The sequence below is a fragment of the Notamacropus eugenii genome, chromosome 4 (genome assembly GCF_028372415.1).
Source record: "Notamacropus eugenii isolate mMacEug1 chromosome 4, mMacEug1.pri_v2, whole genome shotgun sequence".
In the NCBI taxonomy this organism is placed as follows: domain Eukaryota; kingdom Metazoa; phylum Chordata; class Mammalia; order Diprotodontia; family Macropodidae; genus Notamacropus; species Notamacropus eugenii.
Genome location: NC_092875.1, coordinates 359,469,842 through 359,486,967, shown reverse-complemented (window position 1 = coordinate 359,486,967; position 17,126 = coordinate 359,469,842). Strand labels below are relative to the sequence as shown.

The window sequence follows — 17,126 nt, the reverse complement described above, 5'->3', positions numbered from 1 at the left end:
AGGGCGGGGTGCTCGCTCAACCCTTTGCTTTGGCTACGAGTGTGGCGGCGCCTCCTTGCGCTCGGGGGTGGGGTGGGTGGGGAGCCTCGACTTCCCTCCTCTCTTGGGTGCGCGTGGCAGGCCGTGGCCGTTGGGAGCGCGCTCGGCCGTAAACGGCTCCGGACTGGGTTGGGCTCGAGCCGCGGGGCCCGGGATTGGGGGGCAGCTTGAGCCCATTAACGCGTAGCTGCCGGCTTCCTTTGAAAGCCAGTGGGTCTCGATTGTCTACTCCCCTGCCCCGATCCCCGGCCGCGGAGCACCGACGTCCCCTCGACGTCCCCCCGACATCCCCTCCGGTTCCCCATTGATTCTTAACGCGTCTCCGCTGTAGGAGTGGGAGGCTCCGGTGAGGGCAGAGCCTTCGCTCGGTTTAAGAACGTTGATTCAGCGTTTGTTAGGTTCAGGACGCCGTGCCCAGGCCCTGTTAACAATTTATTTGTTCCGCGCAGAGCTTGTTCGTGGGTTGTCTCCCCACTAGATGGTGAGCTCCCTGTGGGCAGGGACTGCCTGTTGCCCTTTGTGCGTGCCCTGCTCTCAGGGTGGTGCCGGGCACGTATTAAGCATGTTGACCTGAAAACTTTGTTAAAGAAAAGGCAGCAGGCTAAATAAATACATTTTATGATTTAATTAATTAATCAGTCCCCTATTAAAGAAACCGGTAACATAATGCATTATGGAGCCAGAAAGATGTGCTGGCTCCCCAGTACAGAAATCTTCTGGCCTATATACATTTTGCCATGAGAAAGGAGTTCTCTTAGATAAACACACTGTAAGCAAAGCAGCATCGGTTGGGTTTTATGATCCCAAGCTATGGGCATCTTCTTTCCGTAGCATGCCTTTGTGATTCAAGATAAGGAAAAAGTCCCATCACCCAGATTTCAGACATCCTGTCCTAAACAGGCCTTGGAAGTTGTTCATCTTAACAGAGTTGAGGAAGCTGAAGTTACAACCCAAGGTATCTGTGTTTTTCTCTTACCACTAGGATGCTAGAAGAAGGGTCTGGTAAGGAAGTCCCATTTGCTTGACATCAAAAGGCATCCTCTAAGTTAAACAAAGGGGACTGTTAGGTTCAGGCTCTTCTTAATTCAAACTTTGGCCCTTATTAAAGTCTAAAATATATATTAAATATTATCAAGCACTTAATGTTTACTGACTTGGCCTGAATCCCCAGCTTATCCCAGTGCCTGGCATCACGTAAGCTCTTAATAAATGCATGTTAACCGATGGAGCCAAACCCGTAGTGATTTATGTTGGTGAAATGAAATAAAGCAAGTGGAGAGGTCATCCTGCGCTGCCCTCGTGCTTCAGCAGGTCCCATGGGCCGGACCCATCACGACGCTTTAAACTTTGATAAGTTTGAGGGTCAGTGTGGTTTCCCATTTAGGACTTTAGGGTGGCTTAATAGTCTCATTAGTGGCATGTTGCTTTGAATTTACATTTTCTGTGGATTCACAAATTAGTAATGTAATAGAAATCAAGTATCCCAGAGTGCAAGGGGATTTTTAGTTTGGTACTTTTGAGTGATTTTTTTAAAACCACAAACATATTTGAAAAGAGCTTTGGACTGGAAGTCAGGAGAATATTTGGGTCTTAGTCCTAGCTTCCTCACTGTGGTCACTTTTCCTCTTGGAGCATCAGAGATCCTTAAGTTTTTAAAAAAATATATTTTCATAACGATTTTTTTTTTGTAATTCCATGTATTTTATATTCTTGAGAAGGGGTGCATGGGCATTACCAATTTACCAAGGGGATCCAGGACAAAAAGGTTGAAGTCAGTCAGCCAACTAGCCTAAGTGCCCTCCTATGTGGCAGGCACTTTGCTGAAGCTGTAAAATGATAATGATTCAGGGCTTGGTACTCAGGCAGCAGGGCCCTCAACTTCAGAAGCACTGCTTCCTGGGGTGGGTCAGATGGGAACATAAGACAGAAGACTATGATAATGGCCACTTAGTGTTTATTGAATTGGAACAAAGTACGCTTGGAAGCTTTTTATGTCTCCTAATAAACACAGTTCCCACGGGGTCAGAGTAGGTTTGAATCCTAGGTAAGTCTTATCCCTAGAAGGTTAGTCATAGAGTCAGCCTAGGAGAGTGTGTTCACCAAGATGTCTAGGATATGTTTGATGCTTTTGGTGAGTCTCAAGTTTGTAGCCCTACTGACATGACCTCAATAGCCCTTAATTCCAATTTTGCCCTCCACTTGTATAATTCAGTTCAATTCTGCAAACGTTTTAAAAAATTAAAATTTCATTGATATGTTTTATTCATAGCATATATTTTCTACTGAATTCCTTCTTCTTTCTCTTCCCAGAGAGCCATTTCTCATAATAAAATATAAGGAAGAAGGGGAAGAACCGTTTAGAACTAATCAATATGTTGAAAAAGGGTAGCAGTGTGTGCAATGTGCCAGAATCATAGCTCCCTCCCTCTACAAAGAAGGTTTGGGGAAGTACCTTCTCATTTCTCTTTTTTGGGGGCCAAACTTGGTCATTATAATTTCACAGTATTCATTTATTCTCTGTTTACTTGTCTGCAGTCATTGTGTGTTTTTTCCCTACCTCTGCTTTAGTACTGCTTTAGTTATTAACCTCCTACTGTGTGACAGGAGCTATGCTATGCTCCAGAGATTTAAGGAAAGGCAGAACACACCTACCCAGAAGGACCTCACAGTCTAATGGGAGAGACTGTGAACAAACAAGCCATAGATGGGAAAAATAGGAAATAACAGATGGAAGGCACTAGAATTAAAAGGGTTTGGGAAAGGCTTCCATTAAAAGGTAAGCTTTTAGTAGTGAAGTACTTGAAGGAAGCCAGGGAGACCAGGAGGCAGAGATGAATTCATGTAAATCTTTTCATGATTCTCTTTATCCATCATTCTTCATTATGGCACAGTTATTAATAGTAACAGGCTATTAGGGTTATATAATATCTCTAGGGTGTTCCAGAAATCATAGTGCAATTTTAAAAAAACTTGCATTAAGATTTAAAAACTTTAAGCTTTTTTTAAAGCTTTTGTTCTAATAGTTCTAATAGCTTAAACTGCCCATAAAGACTTTTTGAACACTACATACAAATAATTATAATAACATGCATGAGAGACTTGTATATTAAAGTGTTATATATGAGGTCACAAGGATAGGGAGAGGAGAGGAAGATCATTAAATCATTTGGCAAGTATTTTGTCTATATACACACACATACACATATGTATGAAAACACCTGTTCTGGGATGTAGGACTTGTTTGAGCATTTTCTGTATTGGTTCCTCCACTAATTTATTGAGTTATACATCCCAGATGAGCACTAGTCAAAGGACTAAGTTTCTGATATACTTATTTCCCCCACAGCTGTCATAGGCATAATCATCAAGTCATGAACCGGCATATCTACTTCCCATAGCAAAATATTCTTTAATTGTTGTTAATGTCTGGCTGACCTTGGGAATATTTCTATATCTCTTTAAATTGCAAGATATCTTTCTACAAACTCTTAGATTATACTTCTGGAGACAGCGTCTTTATTCCTTGGATCAGTCTTAAAAAATAGCTAATATTAAATTTGGTGGATTAATATATTCAGTAAATTCTTAAGTATTGTCTTATATTGGGGATTCAAAGATGTGTTAAAAACAACACGGTACCTGCCATCAAGGAACTTAACAGTCTTAATAGGCAAGACATGTACATAAATGTGTACTCTAAACTGTAAATTTGATGTGTATAAAGGATATTTTATCTTAAACTTCATATTTCCCCTATCCCTTAGTACATTACTTTTAAACAGTAGGTGTCTTACTAAACATTTCTGAATGAACAAAAGTGCCACAAGGTAGAATGTGATGAATACAAAGAAGTGGTTCAGATAAGTGGTATAGCACTATAGAAAATTGAAGGACCATATGTGTTTTTGGACATAGTCAATGTATGAATTTATTTTGCTTGACTGTATTTGTTACAAAGGTTTTGTTTATTATTGGGATAGGAATGGGGAGCGATGGAGGGCAAAATGGTGGATTTTTGATCCTTGCAAAAGATATACTTGGAGAACTCAGTCATAAGAAATGTGCTAGGTACTGTGCTGCAAGTAAACTCTCAAGGAGTTTACAGTTGAAGAAAGATACTGATATAAGATTGACTAGGAGAAAAATGCAAAAGAGAGGTATAAGCTTTAGGGAGAAATTTGAGAGAATGTAGGTAATGTTGCTAGTTTTGGTGTCTTTAATCCCTTCGGTATTGTTTGTCCCAGCATCAACAACTCAAGTGAATGTAAAGCTTCATAGTTTCCTACCTATCAAATAAGAAGTGAAAGCATTTTGCCTGCATATCATTTGTGAAACCTTATTCACTGGGTGAAAAGCGGAGTCAGTGACTCTAGAGTCTAGAATTTTCTTAGACGAAGTAGTTAGATATAATTACCTTGAGGGATAACTTTAGTCACTTGAAAATGGCAGGAAGTTCACAAAATTTCAGAATCTGATTTGAAAGAAATTTTGATGGTCATCTAATCCAGAATAGAAGTTCCTAATATAACAAATATTCTGGTAAGTGGTCACTCAGCTTCTGCTTGAAAACTTTTATTTATGGGGATATGGCTGATTCTTCAGGCAGCCCATTCTGCTTTTGGATAACTCTAATTTGGGGAGAAGTTTTTTCTTACACTAAATCTGCCCCTTCGTTAAATCTTCCACTTCATTGCTCCCATTACTGCTGTCAGGATCCAACCAGGATAAAGATGATTCCTTTTCTATATCTCTTAGGATACTTCAAAACAGCTATATTATTACCCTTGTCTACTTGTACTTCACATTGTCAATATTCTTTATACTTATTGATTGATTTTGTGTTACTTAAATTTGAGATTCATTCAGTATCATTCACCAATATTCAATAAACATTAAGTACCTGCTGTGTGCAGTTATGTTTTAAGTTCTGGGAAAGATGCAAGGTGCCCCTGTCCTCATGAAACTTAAAGTTTAGTAGAAGAATAAGACAAAAAGATGTATAGCTTAAAAAAAAAAGTATTATATGATGTGTATTAGAGGTATGAAATAGAGTACTATATGAAATTTTGAGGAGAAAAGTCATAATTTCTCATTTAGTATTGCACTTAATCTCCTAATTGATCTTTCTGATTCAAGTATCTCTTCCTTTCAATTCATTCTGTTTTTTGATTACTCTTTTTATCTCTTCTGGAATGCCATGGATACAGTAGTCAGGAAGTAACTTGCTAAACTGAATCTTAGGATATAGGACCCGAATCTAAGAAATGAATTGATGAATCCTTATTTATTAATGGAAGTTCAAATCAATGTCCAAATGCAATAATTTATGTGAAAGAATTTTAAAAGTATTAAGTGCTGTCCATATATGATAAAAAGTATTAGTACCAGGGTTTTGGTTTTTTTTTTCCTGCCTGCTGGTAATGGTGATTATCAGATTGTAAGATTGTACTTGGGCATTCTTCCTATCTAGTGATTTACTTGTTTACCTGATAGCTGGAATCAGTCAGGTTTTTTCATTGCATCAAAATGTTGTTTGTTGAGCATGTTATATGTATCATTGCTGGACATCGATGCCATCTATCTGTAATGCAGTGGAAGGATGGAGGGGAATAGGGGAAATTGAGTATTTCAGGTAGTGAGAGTAGCAGAGAAAAGGACAGTTATATGGCAACACAGGCATGCTAAAGTATGTAAGTTTTCGGATGCTGTTATTTAAAGTGAATTTATGATTCTATTAATGCTATAGATAGTTTACAGAATCAATACCAAAAGAAATTAAATCTCTGAACTAGGTCTTTGAGATTTTATGTTGTCTGACACACCCCTCTCCCAGTACAATTTCTATTCATTAACATTGATTATTCAGGATAGTCTCCTATCAAGACACACTTATCCCATCTCTGTTCCTTAAAATGCTATTCCCAACATCTGGAATGCCCTTATTCCTTGAAATCTCATCCATTTTTAGTATGAAGATTTCACCTCCTTCCCTTTTTTGAGAAAATGGGCAAGTATGTTGTGCTGACCTCCTCTGCTTCCTTATTTCCTGCCTTCCACATATTTTCAACCCCAACATCTGCCTTCTCTGTATCAGTTCTTGAACTGCCGATTGCCTATAATCCTATTAGCTGAATCCACTATAAATTTGTTATTTAATCTCACCTTGGCCTTCCCTGTTGCATAAGAGTTTTTATTCCTTTTTGAACTCCTTTTTTACCCTCTACAGTGGATATTCCTAACTTGTCCTCTCTTCATGTCCCCAAGACCCGCTGAGGAAATGAGGTGTCTTGTTACTTATTTTTGTGAGGTTACTTATTTTTCCTACTCTATAACACAGCCTTGATATATAGTCACCTATCTTTCTTCCTTTCCTTCATTCTCAGAGAAACTGGTACTTCTCCCTTTTTTTCTGAAAGAATTGGATTGATTCACAGGTCTATCACGTGACTCTTCTTCCTAAAGCTAAGCCTTTTTGTCTCATGTATAAAATGATGACGTTGAGGTCCCTTTCAACTCCAGATCTATCATTCTATGTCTGAAATCATCAAACTTTATTTAAACCTGCCCAAATTATCTTATTTCTATTTTAAAAACAATTTTATTGTTGTCTTTTCTTTTTATGACATAGTCATCTCTTGATATAGTTCCCCTTCATCTAGCTTTGAACCTTTCCTTGAAACAAAACATGTAAGTAAAACCAACTGATACGATGACTGTGTCTGTACCAATAGTCCTACCCCTCTCTGCTGAGAGATGGGCGAAGCATATGTTATTTTGTTATCTTGTGTCTGGGACTAAGATTCATCACTGTAATTGATAGTTGACCAGAGTTCAGTTTCCTTTTACTGTTCAATTCATTTGCATTGTTGTAGTTGTGTGTATTGTTATCCTGGTTCTGCTTATTTCTTTCAATTCCTCAGATTCATAATTTCTTACCACACAGTGATATCCTATGATATTCATATGACATGGACATCCCCCAGTCTATAGGCACTCACTTTTTAATTTGCTTTTTATTTGCTATCATAAAGATACTGCATAAAGAATAATTTATATGTATGTAATTATATATATAAAATCATGTATAATTATATGTTTCTATATTATGTACATAGATATTACACATATCTTTTGATCAGTCAATAAATAGTAAGCATTCAGCTACGTGCTAGGCACTGTGTTAAGTGCTGAAGATATAAAACCAAAAGCAGACCAGTCCCTTACTTCAAAAAACTTACTTTGTAATGGGCTTTCTCACATGTAAGTTTTATGCATAAACAGAAGATAAATAAAAAGCAAATGCAAGGTAACCTTGGATGGATATCTTCTATTCTTCTCCCTTACCTCTCCCATATCCTGTTAGTCATTTTTTGTTTTGTTGTGTCTACCTTCATAACTTTTATCTCTCCCCTTTTTTTACTCACACTACTATCACTTTAGTTAAATTCTCATTGCATTTTCCCTGTACTTGCTTCTTAGTCTTTCTGCCTTCTCTCCATCCATTGCATAGCTGCGAAAATATTCTTCCTAAAGTATAGGACTAATTAATCATGTCTTTCCCTCTTCAGAAATCTTCAGTGGTCCCCCCTTGCTTCTAGGATTAAATATAAACTCTTTAACTTGTCATTTAAAACCTACAATGTGGCTGCAACCCACCTATTTAGTTTTAGCTCATATTGCTCTCCTTCATGAACTCTGCATTTCAGCCACACTGGACTATCAACTGTTTTCTCTACCTGGCATCTTCCATATATCTATATAAGCTGTCTTTCATGCCTGGAGTAAATGTTCTTCCCTTTACGCTTCTTTCAAGGTCCAGCTTTGGTGAAGTTGTCACTGATTCTCAGATAATCTTTACATTCTCTCTCCTCAGATTTTCCTAGAGCATTTTGTCTGAATTCTCCTATGCGCCTGTCTTTCCCTACATTTGATTTACTGAGTCATGAATTAGAATGTAAATGCCTTGAGATCGTGGATGGCTTTATTTTTGCCCTTGTATTCCTAGCACAATATGTTTTAAGTATTAGACTCTTAACAAACCTATGATGAATTGAAACTTAATGGAACACAAGACATTCATGTAAGTTATTTTGAAAAGATGATGTTATATTAATTTGTAAGCCTCAAACTATTCTTTTATTTCTTTGGAAATAGTGAATATTTTGTGCTTGATGTTCTATAAGCATTCAAGTTAGAGCTGAGAACATTCACCTTGCATTATTTGTTTGTTCCTGGATTAACTATAAAATTTTTGCGTGTTGTAGTGTATTCTTTTAGGATCTTTATTTGTATGTCCTTTTATTTTGTTGTCCTTGTGTGACCATGATCAACTGAGCTCATTTTGATGTGTCCCTCCCACACACTTTACTTGAAACTGAGATAATATTAAATTCATAAGAACACTTTGATGATTTTTCAAATCTGGGGATTTTGTTTTGAGCTATAAATGTATGACATTAATGTTCTAAACTCTTATTTGTGTTTGTGGATATTGAACTCATAAATTACCTTCATGGTGTGAATAAATTGTCAGGTAAAGATACCTTTGGTGACAACAAAACAACCCTATGCTAGAAGAAACAGATTTTTGTATTTAATTAGTATTGAATAATTTTTTCAAAGAGAGTTTAATATATTCCTAGTGAAATATATGACTTTTGTCATATATTTCTGAAATAAGACAATACAACTGAATTGTGGTTTTAAAACGATCAAATGAAGAAATGAAGGAGAAAGAATTTTTAAGTGTTCACTATATACCAGGCACTTTGTTAAGCACTGGGGATAAAATTACAAGACAGCAAAGTAGTTTTTGACCTCAAGAAGCATTGTAACAAGGATATATAATCTCTACAAGGAAGCTAGAGTGGAAAAATGGAGGGAGGAGTGGGAACCAAGAGTACATTGAGGCAGTATGGTTTGGAACTGACCAGAGTGGCATAGTAATTGGTTTTGGGCCAACACATGGTTAAGACTATCTGTTTAGAGTCCATGACTCCAGGGGAGGGAGAATGAGTTTTGGGTGGACCAATGGGGTAGTGATAAGTATTGAATAGAACAAATGTTATTTTCATTACAGACTTGGTAATAATTTTTTTTGGGGGGGGGTGTTTCTTTCTAGGTGTACCTGTAATCTCAGAAATTCCTCAGGAAGGAAGACTGACAGAACATGATTTACCTACAAATGTTGATACTAGTAATTTGAAAAAAAGAAATTGGGGGTTATTAGTCCCCGGGATAGTTGGTGGGACACTAGTAGCTGTGTATGCAGTTGCTACTCCTTTTTTAACTCCAGCCCTCCGGAAGATTTGTTTGCCTTTTGTACCTGCAACTTCAAGTCAGATTGAAAATGTTCTGAAGATGTTACGATGTAGAAGTGGATCCCTAGTAGACATTGGTAGTGGTGACGGACGTATTGTAAGTTATACTTTGACATTACTGTGATTTGTGGGTTCTGTTATTGTCAGCATCTGTATGGCCTTTTTTTCTTTTTTTGTCTTTAAATCTTATTTTTTAAAATCAACAACAGTTCATCATCTTTCCTTTGCACCTAGTGGGCAGCTGGTTGGTGCAGTAGATAGAACACCAGTGCAGGAGTCAGGAGGACCTGAGTTCAAATCTCACCTCAGACACTTGACACTCACTATCTGTGTGACCTTAGGCAAGTCACTTAACCCCAGTTGCCTCATCCTGGGTCATCTCCAGTCATCCTGATGAATATCTGGTCACTGGATCCAGGTGGTTCTGGAGGAGAAGTGAGGCTAGTGACCTGCACAGCCCTCCCTCCCTCAAAACAAAGTCAAGTGCAAGTCATGTCATCATTTCTCTGATGGCATGGTCTTCTTCAGCAATGAAGGATGAACACACACAGTGTCACCCCTGCAAATGAGAGAAACAAAACCCTGTTATAAACATGTACGATCAAACAAAATAAATTGCTTCATTGGCCATGTCCAGAACATGTCTTACTTTGCACTCTGAGTTCAACATCCCTTTATTAGAAGATAGGTAACATGTTTTATGAGCCCTCTGGAATGGTTGGTCATTGCACTAATCAGAGTTTCTAAGTCTTTTAAAGTTGTTTTTCTTTATCTAAAAAATTGTCCTCTTGCTTCTGCTCACTTCATCTGCATTGGTTCATACAAGGCTTCTGAGGTTTCTCTGAAGCCATTCCTTTCATCAGCTCATTTAGCAAAATAGTATTTCATCACATTTATATGTCATAACTTATTCAGCCATTTCCCAGTGGCTTCCCTCATTATAAACTTAGGCAGTCCCTCAATTTCCATTTCTTTACCACTGCAACAAAAGCTGCTGTAAATATTTTTATACAAGCTTGTTTTACTTTAAGACTAATTCTTCCCTTAGTCTGCCCACCCTCTTATTCTACCCTCTTCCTTCTCCTCTTTCCATCGTGTTTTCCTGTTTAATGAAATGTATATCTTTTCCTAACTGTGTTAATATGAGAGTGAGATTCAAGTACTACCCACTACTCCCCGCATTCCTTCATTCTTGTTTGTATAGATTTTTATTTATACAGCCCAATTATGTGAAATAAATTTTTCTGCCCTCCTTGTTTCTTCTATAGAGTATTACTCTTCCCTTCCCTTTCCATTCTTATTTTAAGATCACTAAAACATAAGAGAACCACTGCGAGGCCTTCTGTTCAATTAAACTACCCCATAAGAGCCCTAATGTTGATAGGGTTGAAGAAGGGACACATGCGTTATCTCCTCATGTTAGAATACAAGCAATTTATCCTTTTTTTTTAAAAAAATATTTATTTATTTTTAGTTTTCAACATTCATTTCCACAAGATTTTGAGTTCCATATTTTCTCCCCATCTCTCCTCTCCCCTCTTCTCAGGGATTACCCCTTCCCCCAATCTGCCCTCCCTTCTATCACACCCCTCCCTTCCCTTATCTCCATCTCTTCTGTTTTCTCGTAGGACAGGGTAGATTTCTGTACTCCATTACCTGTATTTCTTATTTCTCAGTTGCATGTAAAAACAGTTCTCAACATTCATTCCATAAACTTTGAGTTCCAACTTTTCTCCCTTCCTCCCTCCCCACCCATCCCCACTGAAAAGGCAAGCAATTCAATATATGCTACATATGTGTAGTTTTGCTAAAGACTTCCATAATAGTCATGTTGTGAAAGACTAACTATATTTCCCTCCATCCTATTCTGCCCCCCCATTTATTCTATTCTCTCTTTTGACCTTATCCCTCCCCAAAAGTGTTTACTTCTAAGTATCCCTCTCCTCTCATTTGCCCTCCCTTCTATCACTCCTCCACACCGCCCACTTATCCCCTTCTCCCCTACTTTCCTGTAGTGTAAGATAGATTTTCATATCAAATTGAGTGTGCATGTTATTCCCTCCTTAAGCCAGGTGTGATGAGAGTGAACTTCACTTTTTCCCTTTCACTTCCCCCTTCCCCCCTCCATTGAAAAAGCTTTTTCTTGCCTTTTTTATGAGATAATTTGTCCCATTCCATTTCTCTTTTTCTCCTCCCAATATATTCCTCTCTCACCCCTTAATTGCATTTATTTAGATATCATCCCTTCCTATTCAATTCACCCTGTGCCCTCTGTCTATATATGTGTGTATAATCCCTTCAACTACGCAAATACTGAGAAAAGTCTGAAAAGGTACAAATATTATCTTTCCATGTAGGAATGTAAACAGTTCAACTTTAGTAAGTGCCTTATGATTTCTCTTTCCTGTTTACCTTTTCATACTTCTCTTGATTCTTATGTTTGAAAGTCAGATTTTCTATTCAGTTCTGGTCTTTTCATCAAGAATGCTTGCAAGTCCTCTATTTCATTGAATGACCATTTTTTCCCCTGAAGTATTATACTCAGTTTTGCTGGGGAGGTGATTCTTGGTTTTAATCCTAGCTCCTTTGACTTCTGGAATATCCTATTCCACACCCTTTGATCCCTTAATGTAGAAGCTGCTAGATCTTGTGTTATCCTGATTGTATTTCCACAATACTCAAATTGTTTCTTTCTAGCTGCTTGCAATATTTTCTCCTTGACCTGGGAACTCTGGAATTTGGCTACAATATTCCTAGGAGTTTTTCTTCTTGGATATCTTTCAGGAGGTGATCAGTGGATTCTTTCAATGTGTATTTTACCCTCTGGTTCTAGAATATCAGGGTAGTTTTCCTTGATAATTTCTTGAAAGGTGATGTCTAGGCTCTTTCTTTGATCATGGCTTTCAGGTAGTCCTATAATTTTTAAATTGTCTCTTCTGGATCTATTTTCCATGTCAGTTGTTTTTCCAGTGAGATATTTCACATTATCTGCTATTTTTTCATTCCTTTGGTTTAGTTTTATAATTTCTTGATTTTTTATAAAATCATTAGCTGCCATCTGCGCCATTCTGATCTTTAAGGAATTCTTTTCTTCAAGAGTGAACTTTTGGATCTCCTCTTCCATCTGGCCAATTTTGCTTTTTAGGGCATTGTTCTCCTCATTGGCTTTTTGAATCTTTTTTGCCATTTGGGTTAGTCTGTTTTTTAAATTGTTATTTTCTTCAGCATTTTTGGGGTCTCCTTTAGCAAGCAGTTGACTAATTTTTCCTGATTTTCTTCCATCACTCTCATTTCTCTTCCCAATTTTTGCTCTACTTCTCTTACTTGATTTTCAAAAATCTTTTTTGAGCTCTTCTGTGGCCTGAGATCAATTCCTATTTTTCTTGGACATTGTTATCTTCTGTTTGCATGTTTTTGTCTTCCTTGTTACCAAAGTAAGGTTCTGTAATCTGATTCTTTTTTCGTTTTTGGCTCATTCCCCCAGCCATTTACTTGACTTTTGAGCTGTTTGTCAAGGTGGTTCTCTGCTTCCAGTGGAGGTGGGGGGTGTGTGCTGTCAGCCGCTTGATCCCACCACAGTCTGTGAGCCTAGAGCTCCAGAAACAGTGGCTGCAGCTGCCCCTGCTGCTGCTATGACTGCCTTGGGTTCCTCCACCTCCTTCCCTCTCAGCCACCCTGCGGCTGGGGGCTGGACCCCCCTCACTCCTGCACTGGTCCCACAGGCTTTTTCCACTGACCTTCCAATTTATCCTCAGTGTTTTGGGATCATGAAGTCTGGAAAATGCCACAGGTACAAGAGATTCCGTCTCCCCAAGGCCTGCCCAGGTCTACTCTGTGTACTCGTGACCCATGGCGGACTGCACTCTGCTTCCAGCATGGCATGATAGACCCTTCCTGGCGACCTTCCATACTGTCTTGGGGCTGGAGATTTGCTTCACTCTGTCATTCTGTGGGTTCTGCAGCTCCAGAATTTGTTTAGAGTCATTTTTTACTGGTATTTGGCTGGGCTGAGGGGCAGTGATCTAGAAATTCCATGCTATTATTCTGCCATCTTGGCTCTGCCCCTCTCTTTTTCTTTTTTTAAGGCCCCTATGGTGGTTCACTTATATTTCCTTTTTTTTTTGACTCTTTTATTTGCACTTCAAAGTTTTTCTGCAATTCTGGGCTTTTCATTGGGCCTTGGAAGTCTTCTCTTTGATTAAAGGTCCATTTCCATTTTTTCCCCAGTAGGTTTTTACAGTTTTGCTGGGTAAGTTATTCTTGGTTGTTAGCCTGTTTCCTTTGCTTTCTCATGTATCCAAGTTCTCTGCTTCTTTATAGTGTGACTTAATTTTTGTGTGATGCTGACTGTGGCTTTTCAGTACTTGAATTCTTTCTTTCTGACTGCTTTCAGTGTTTTTGACCTGGAAGCACTAGATTTTGGTTATAATGTTCTTGGGTGTTGTCATTATAGGATTTCTTTCAGGAGGTGACTGGTAGATTCTTAACACTTTCAGTTTGCTCCCTGGCTTTAAGAGAGTTGAGAATTTCTTTTTTGATTTGATTTGATTTTTTGAAATATGATGTCTAGGCTCTTCTTTTGATCATGACTTTCAGGTAATCCAAGGATTCTTAAATTATCTTTCCTTGATCTCTTTTTGGAGTTGCTTTTCAGTAAGATGCCTTAACTTTTATTTTATTTTTCATTTTATCCTATTTTGACTTTGTTTTAATATTTCTTGTTGTGTCATGGAGAAATTATTTTCTATTTGCATCATTCTAATTTTGAGGGAATTTGCTGCTTGGGCAAAGTTATGTGTCTCTTGTAACAAGCTGTTAATTCCTTTCCAAGTTTTCCAAGGCTCACACTTCTTTTCCATTTCTAAAGTAGTGCTTTTATTTCTTTGTAAAAACATTTATGAAACCCTCTCACCCCCAACTCTTGCTTCATCTCTTCCAAGAATTTTAGTTGAATTTTTACCCAAATCGTGTTTTTTCTTGAGATTTTGCCTTCATTATCCTTCTCATTAAAGATAAAGGAAATAGCTCATCCTGTGACAGTCACAGGGGGTGTCCCTCTTAGTTATTGCTGGCAATATTCTTGCCAGAGACCTCCTTAATAGACTGATTCTTCACCTGGAAGAAGGTCATCTACTTGAGAGCCAGTGTGTCAGAAAGGGCCAAGGAATGGTTTCTATGGTATTTACTGCCTGACAACTCCAGGAGAAATGCCAGGAGCAGAACAGGTCTGTACACAATGTTTGTAGGTCTGACCAACTTTGATACTGATAGTTGTGAGGGCTTATGGACAATTATGTCAAAATTTGGTTGCCCAGAGGAGTTCATCAGCATTGTGTCAGTTTCATGATGGCATGTTTGCCTGAGTTCTGGATAATGGACAATCCTCTTGTGTTTTCTTAGTCATCACTGAAGTGAAACAAGGTTGTATGCTTGCTCCCATGCTTTTTAGCATATTTTCAGCCATGTTGTCAAATGCCTTCAGTGAGGACAAACTTGGCAGCAAGGTTGGCTACTACACTGATGGTAAATTTTTCAACTTGAAAAGGCTACAAACCAAGACTAAAGTGGAGAGAATGTTGGTGCATGGTTTTCTGTTTGCAGATGATTGTGCACTCACTTCTCCCTCTGAAACTCAAATGTGATAAAATATGAATCAATTAGCTGCTTTTGATAATTTTGGCCTAACAGTTAACACTAAGAAAACACAGATGAACCGTCAGCTAACAGTACACTATCCATACCTAGAATCATTGATTACAACAAATGGAGAAGTTTTGAATGCTGTGGATAAATTCACTTACCTTGGTAGTGTACTTTCCAGGGATGTACACAGTGAAAATGAGAGTGACACATGCAATTGCCAGAGCCAGTTCAGTGTCTGGAAGCCTATGAAGGAAAGTGTGGGAGAGAAGAGGTTAATAAATTAGGGTGTCTACCAGACTACAGAGCCATTGTGCTGACCTCATTGTTGTATACCTGTGAAACCTGGACAGTATACCACTGCCATGCCAGGAAGCCGAATTACTTCCATTTGAATTGTCTTAGAAGGATTCTGAAGATCATTTGGAAGGATAAGGTACCAAGCATTCAAACTTTTCTTCAGAGAGTGCAACTCCTATGGGCTGGCCATGTTGTTCGAATGCCACACATACACTTGCCTCAGCACCCTCTGAAGCTGAAATATGATAAAATATGGATCTCTGTTTTATGGAGAACTCACACAGGGTCAGAAGAAGCAATACAACGATACTTGTAAGGTTTCTCTTAAGTACTTTGAAATTTATTATGGGACATGGGAGACACTGGCACAGGATCAACCAGCATGGTGTGTCCTCATCAGAGAAGGTGCTGTGCTCTATGAGCAAAGTAGAATTGAAGTAGCTCAAAAGAAACTTGAGATACCCCAAATGTTCACATGAACTATTTGTACCTGACCTGTGGTAGAACATTCTGACCTCGTATTGGTCTGATCAGCCATAGTTGGACACTGTAACTTGACTAGCTAGTGATGTCATTTTGGTTCTCTTCAAGAATGAGGAACACCTACAAATATATGTTTTAGGATTATTATCTTCCTTTGAGTTTGTGTCATAAGTACCCTGTCTTCCTAATAATCTTTCATGGCGATATTCTTTTTTTGTTTCTTTTTATTATTCCAGCCTACTTCCTAATTTCCCATTTTATGTAAAGACTATCTGTATAGTCTGTACAGTTCTAGAAGGAACATCTTGGCTGGTCCTTTTGCTCCTTTCTTGCAGGTATTGAGTGTTGTGTTATTTCAGGATCTCTGGACAAGCTCAGGCTGGAGACCTACTAGCATTCATTGCTTGCAGTGTTCTGATCCAGGGCAAAGTCTGGTTGATGTCATTCTGGGCTCAACTTTGAAAATTCCTGAACTGGATTTAGATATGAGTAACATACCTGTGAGTTTGCCCCAGTTAGAGTTCCAGGAGACTGCTGTTAGACTTAGCTTCTAGCAACCAACTGGAAAGCTCTTGCTGGTTCAAAGTAACAGAAATCCAGGCTCCCTGCCCTGATTACTTCCCTGCAGATTTTAAACCCATCTGGAAGCTGTAACTGAGACTCTGGTTCTGGTGTGAGAACCACTTAGCTGTTGCTTGCTTCTGAACTTGCTCCTTCCTAGATACATAGCCAAGGGTCTATGATAGCACCTCACCCTGGAATGCTACTCTGAGGCACAGTACACCTCCTAGATCTGCCCAATATCTCTGACCTAGATTTGAATAGTAAGTAGCAGAGCTGCCGTTTGTTAGCTATTCCTGTGCCCTGCATAAGCTTAACCTTTTCTATTCTGGAATGCTAGATGCTGGCATTTGTGCCTAGATCCCTGGCCCCAGTGTCTGCAGACCTCTCTTTTTGTCTCCTTTTACTGACCAGGGTGGAAAAAGGACTCAATGAGATTATTTTTTCTTGGATTTTCTGAGTACTTGGTCTGGTACATTTTTAGATCTGTTATGAGGCCCTGTGCTTTAGAGTTCGACCATACTTCTTCCTGTTAGTCTTCTAACTTGGCTCTGCCCCCATTTACGTTTTTCTTAAAAAATCTGGGGAGGATTCACTGAATCAAAATGTTTAAAATTAAAATTAAAATGTTTAAGCTATTTTATATTATCTTTTATCAGACTCCAAAAACCTGTGGCTTGAGTAAATATTTTATTTCTCTAAATTCTTAATATTTGTTTAGGAAAAAATGCTTTGTAGGTCATTGCCACATTAAAAAATTCAATTAGTATTTGATATTTAGAA

At 38.4% G+C, this 17,126-nt stretch overlaps 1 protein-coding gene across 3 annotated transcripts in view; it reads left to right on the top strand.

Annotated features, from left to right (window-relative positions):
* ATPSCKMT (ATP synthase c subunit lysine N-methyltransferase) overlaps positions 1–17,126 on the top strand; it is a 36,659-nt gene that overhangs the window by 164 nt on the left and 19,369 nt on the right. Inside the window, exons 1-3 of one of the 3 annotated variants that reach the window (XM_072605418.1) lie at positions 108–520; positions 871–994; positions 9,161–9,456. In XM_072605418.1, the coding sequence (XP_072461519.1) occupies positions 518–520; positions 871–994; positions 9,161–9,456 (423 nt within the window). In that variant the 5' untranslated portion in view covers positions 108–517. Of the gene's footprint in view, positions 1–107; positions 521–870; positions 995–9,160; positions 9,457–17,126 lie in introns of those variants that run through there. The other 2 variants (XM_072605417.1, XM_072605419.1) reach the window with 2 other exon arrangements.